This window comes from Aegilops tauschii, chromosome 3, assembly GCF_002575655.3.
Source record: "Aegilops tauschii subsp. strangulata cultivar AL8/78 chromosome 3, Aet v6.0, whole genome shotgun sequence".
Lineage (NCBI taxonomy): Eukaryota > Viridiplantae > Streptophyta > Magnoliopsida > Poales > Poaceae > Aegilops > Aegilops tauschii.
In genome coordinates, this window is record NC_053037.3 from 281,336,705 (window position 1) to 281,341,486 (window position 4,782).

A 4,782-nucleotide genomic window follows, 5' to 3' on the forward strand; every position below is an offset into this window, starting at 1 on the left:
AAGTTCAACTGTTAAGTGTGCTAGAGTTTAGGTTGGTATGTATCTGGTTCTGTGCAAAAAAATAAAAGGAAAATAGAACATGCATGTGATCTCACATGAAGGTCGGGTTGGTATGCACTAGTGGTTCAACCATTCAAACTCATGAAGGTTCAGGTTTTTTAACTGTAGACAATATTTCCCCTTTGCAAAACAAGAAGTTCAGGTTGTGGAGAGTGCTCAGTTCAGGTACATATAAGTAATCAAATAGTGTAGAATTAACAGAATGTGAGGTTCATTCTGTGAAGGGTGCTCAGTTCAGGTACAAAAGTATTGGCAGGTGCTCAGCTCAGTGCAGAGTGTGATGCCTGTCCTAGGGGGAAAAATATGTACATGGACACCACTTTTATATGAGAAGTTCAGGCTGTCAATAATGCTCACTTCAATTACAAAGGTATAGGCAGATGTAACTTTGTGCTAATAAACATTTTTTTCTTTTATGTCAGCAAGACGAGAGACGCATGAAGAAGCTTAGAAGTTCCCAGCAGCAAGTACACAATCCTAAGCCTGTACGCGTTGCACCACCCACTCAATGGGTCACACATCAAACGCACCAACAGCATTACCAGCCTTCTCCGGACAAAAAATGGATGACACCCGAAAACATGGAGACTTCCAAGATGCTGGGTCACAGCCCTATCCGCACAACTTTGCGCCTCCACCTAATTGGGTGACGCCGGAAATCCCCCGCGGATTCTTTGTATCCACCAGCAAATTAGCCTTTCTTCCATCAATAGGAATCACTTTGATTTCGCAGTTCAAGAGGATGGTGGGGGCAACCTCTCTACATGCCTCAACATTCCCCCTAGAAATACAAAAATAATGAGACTTCCAAGCATACCGATGGAGGAGGGGGTTAGCTCAAGTCCTGCATGTAACTCTGGAGGTTATCCCGGTGTGCCTTGTCAATGCCAAAGGGAAGCAACTAAACCGGATCCCAGGACAAATCCAATAGGAACACACACACGGAGGAGAGTGCTCTGCACACTACCACCGTTGGATCCTGCTCCTGCTGCTACAAGTCAAAATTGTGCGGGACATAAGGTAGATGGATTGCTTCACAAAACAAAAGAGCAAACCAAGACCAGGATCGCAATACCTCTGCAACCACCTCAAGTAAAAAGGACGCAAACAAGAGAGAGGCCATCTTCAGCCCTCCTTCCTCCTCGTGATCCACTCCTGCATTCCGATATGATTACTCCGCCGTGCCCCATCCCAGAGGGACAGCAGCAGACTCCGGTGGAGTTGCAATCATACACGCACGTAAGTGAAACAAAATATTTAGGTATTTATATATGCATCTTGTATTATCTGCAAATTTTCTGCTCCCTCCAAGATAACAAGTTCATAAACTGCATTTTAACGTGTCGTTTGGATTATTTTTTGTTTTTCTGCAGACGCCGAATCTCCCGGATTATCTAATACCTAGACTAAAGATGCGATTTCAATATGTAGAGAAAACAAGGGAATTTTATAACAGATACGCCAGACACACTTGTTTTGGAATCGGGAAGAGGGGGGTGACAACCACAAGTATTTTGTTTGCGTGTTCTAAGGGAAACACACAACTTCTGTTTCAGAGGCTAACAGGAAGCGAAACAAAACATCGCAGAGGACAGGCTGCAATGCAAGAATGAGGGTGAAGGTGCAGGATGATAACACATGTGTGGCAGTGGACATTGAGTACAATCATAATCACCAACTCATGCAAACTGATGACATCCTAGTATTCTTGCACTCACACAAGAATTATGACCCCACTATTCTGGAGTACGTAAAGCTCCTGCAGTACCATGATGTCAAGCATACACCAATCATGTCCATGCTATCAGAAAATGAAGATGGAAGCTACTTCTTAAGCATGACCGGACAAGACCTACTAAACTAGTAAGTATTCAAAAATACACATACTGTAAATGTACATAGCATCCTAAGTCACCACCCTTTGCTAGCAAAAATAACAAATGCATGTTTGCATATAATTTGCAGGAAAGCCATGAATGCAAAGAAAGATGATTTGGATGATGTATTGAAACTTGTATCATTCTTCAAAGACATGAAGGCAATCAATGATGAGTTTTTCTATGACATACAAGTAGACAAGGACAAGTCAATTAAAAACATTTTCTGGTCCAATGCAAGCTGCCGAGGAGCCTATCAAGACTTTGGCGATTGCGTAACATTTGACACAACTTACAAGACCAACAGATTTCATATGCCTCTGGGAGTGTTTGTTGGAACAAACCATCACTTGCAGTCAACGATATTTGTTGTTGCCCTGATCAGAGACGAAGATGCAAAGTCATTCAAGTGGTTGTTCGATACATTTGTACGGTGCATGAACAACAAGCACCCAACTTGCATTCTAACAGGTGAGTTCAAGAAAAAACTCTACAAGTTTCATCATCTTTTCAGTCTATGGGTCTGTATTGGGTACATTGGTTTTATATGAAAATAATGTAAAGCAAGCAGTTCAACCACTGTTAGCACAGAAGTCCAACAAAAGCAGTATAAGAAGCAAAATTATATGCCACATGTTTAGAAAAAATATAGTTCTGGATGTGAAGTTCAAATAGAGGAACCATAGAAGTTCAAGGACACTACTGTAAGAAAAAACATATGAAACATGTTCAGGACAAAATGTAGTTATGTATGTGAAGTTCAAGCACTGGTACCACAGAAGTTCAACAACACTGCTGTAAGAAAAAAAATGGGTTACATTATTAGTTAGTAATACTGCTACCTGTGAAGTTCAAGCACTAGTACCACAGAAGTTCAACAACACAGCTGTAAGGAAAAATACATGTGACATTTTTAGATAGTCATACTGCTACGTGTAAAGTTCAAGTACTTGTACAACATAAGTTCACCATCAGTGCAAAAAAGAAGCAAGTTTCTTTTTTCTTTTTAATTCATGCAGACCACTGTCCGTCGATGGCGAAAGCTATACCACAATCATTCCCAAACACCGTCCACAAGCTATGCCATTGGCACATCCTGAAAAAGTACAAGGAATACCTCGCGTTGCTGTACAAAAAGTATAAAACATTCAAAGAGGAGTTCACAGCTATATTAAACTCGCCGTTGATGCCAATAGAGTTTGAAGTTGCCTGGGCTGAACTCATGCACAAGTACAAACTGGAGAACGACCAGATGATGATCCAGCTATGGAGTGATAGGAAAATGTGGATTTCAGCATATTACAAGAACATTTTCTATGCTAGAATGAATTCCACACAACGAAGCGAGAACATGAACCACGTGCTCAAGAGAGGGTTTGTCAAGGGGACACAGAACCTACACAAGTTTGCTAGGCGGGTAAATGCTTGCATACAAACTCGGATGCAGAAGGAGAACGAGCAAACAATGACCAGCATGGTATGAAGACAAAAAAGACACCCCCATCATATTGTGTTTTCCTTCAACTTGTGCACTTTGAATTTAAAAAAAATGAAACCCATGACTCTGATTCGACTAATATCTTATTTTTTGACATATGCAGATCAATCCTATGACAGAAACAACTTACGGCTATCAGGAAGACATGTCTATCAAGTACATGAGAGCCGTGTACACCGAGATGAGGACTAGGATGAGAAAAGCCACGCTATTTCGCGCAAAGCCTACAGCAGAGCCCACTAAGTACCTTGTGTACTACCACAAAAAGGCTAGCCATGATGATGAAGACAGATTTGCCTGGTCAAAGCATGAATTCCAGGTTGTAGCTGACCTAGAGAATGAAATATGCGAGTGTGAATGCAAGCTTTGGACACACACAGGTGAGCGGAAAAACAAACTCATTAAATAGCTAAACTAGTAGTATCATATCAAATATATGAAACTCATTGCTGGCTCACAAACTATGTATTGTGCATTCACCACAAAATGCAGGCCTGTTCTGCCTTCACATCATGAACATACTGGACCACCTGAAGCCTGACAAATTTCCAGACAAGTATATCCTCAAACGGTACACAAAGACTGCAAAATCACAACCAACCTTTGATACAAGGGACTACAACACAACTGCATCGGATGGCAGCTCAAGACTATCGAAGCAAGACATCTTGCTGCAGCTAAATTTGATGGTTAATAAGAAAGCGATGAGATGTGACCAGCAATATGATAGAGCCTACTATGTTCTCAAGAGGCTCGTGGAAGAGCTTGATGCAATACATTCAGCAAATCAAGCGGATGCTAACGAAAGGATGGCTGAAGAGGATGCTGAAATTGAAGATGACCTTCATTATTATGCAGCTAAAATGCTCCACGCCGCTGCTCAAGCCAACCAATGCAAGCAGGGTGTTGACCAATCAATGGAGTAGCGACAGCAAGAGACGATGAAACTGCCGCTGTACTCTGAAACAAAGGTTAGGAAGAAAATTTCTGCAGCAAAGAAAAGTGACAAGAGAGCTCAAATAAAGGCACCACCTGCAGGAAGAGTCGTCGTGCTCGATGAGAACGGAGTGCCACTTGGACACAGGCAATGTAGTGTGTGCAAAAAGGTTGCAGGACACAACAATCTCACCTGTCCAACACTCTTAGAAACAAACGATGCCGAGGAGGTCAAGCAACCCAAAGTTCAAAAACAGTAGGCCAAAGTTATAGAACAAAAGAAGGGACCACACCCACAGAAAGCAAGCAGCAGACTTTGTAGCATATGCAAGGAGTATGAACCACATAATGCAAGAACATGCCCGAAGTGCGCAGATGCTGAAAAGACAAGCAAAAAGCCAGAGAAGAAAT

General features: G+C 41.8%; 1 protein-coding gene across 1 annotated transcript; it reads left to right on the plus strand.

Annotated features, from left to right (window-relative positions):
• Positions 1–2,970: 2,970 nt before the first annotated feature.
• Positions 2,971–4,361, plus strand: LOC109776907 (protein FAR1-RELATED SEQUENCE 5-like). The gene is made up of 3 exons (XM_020335570.1): positions 2,971–3,414; positions 3,539–3,815; positions 3,928–4,361. The coding sequence occupies exons 1-3, from the start codon at positions 2,971–2,973 to the stop codon at positions 4,359–4,361; spliced, it is 1,155 nt and encodes a 384-aa protein (XP_020191159.1).
• Positions 4,362–4,782: the final 421 nt, after the last annotated feature.

What these genes read in the sequence shown, in the direction of transcription:
- LOC109776907 (XM_020335570.1), top strand. Translation starts at nt 2,971, where the DNA reads ATGGCGAAAGCTATACCACAATCATTCCCAAACACCGTCCACAAGCTA. An exon ending in AGCAAACAATGACCAGCATG is followed by an intron (nt 3,415 to 3,538) that starts GTATGAAGACAA and finishes TGACATATGCAG; the next exon opens with ATCAATCCTATGACAGAAAC. An exon ending in CAAGCTTTGGACACACACAG is followed by an intron (nt 3,816 to 3,927) that starts GTGAGCGGAAAA and finishes CACAAAATGCAG; the next exon opens with GCCTGTTCTGCCTTCACATC.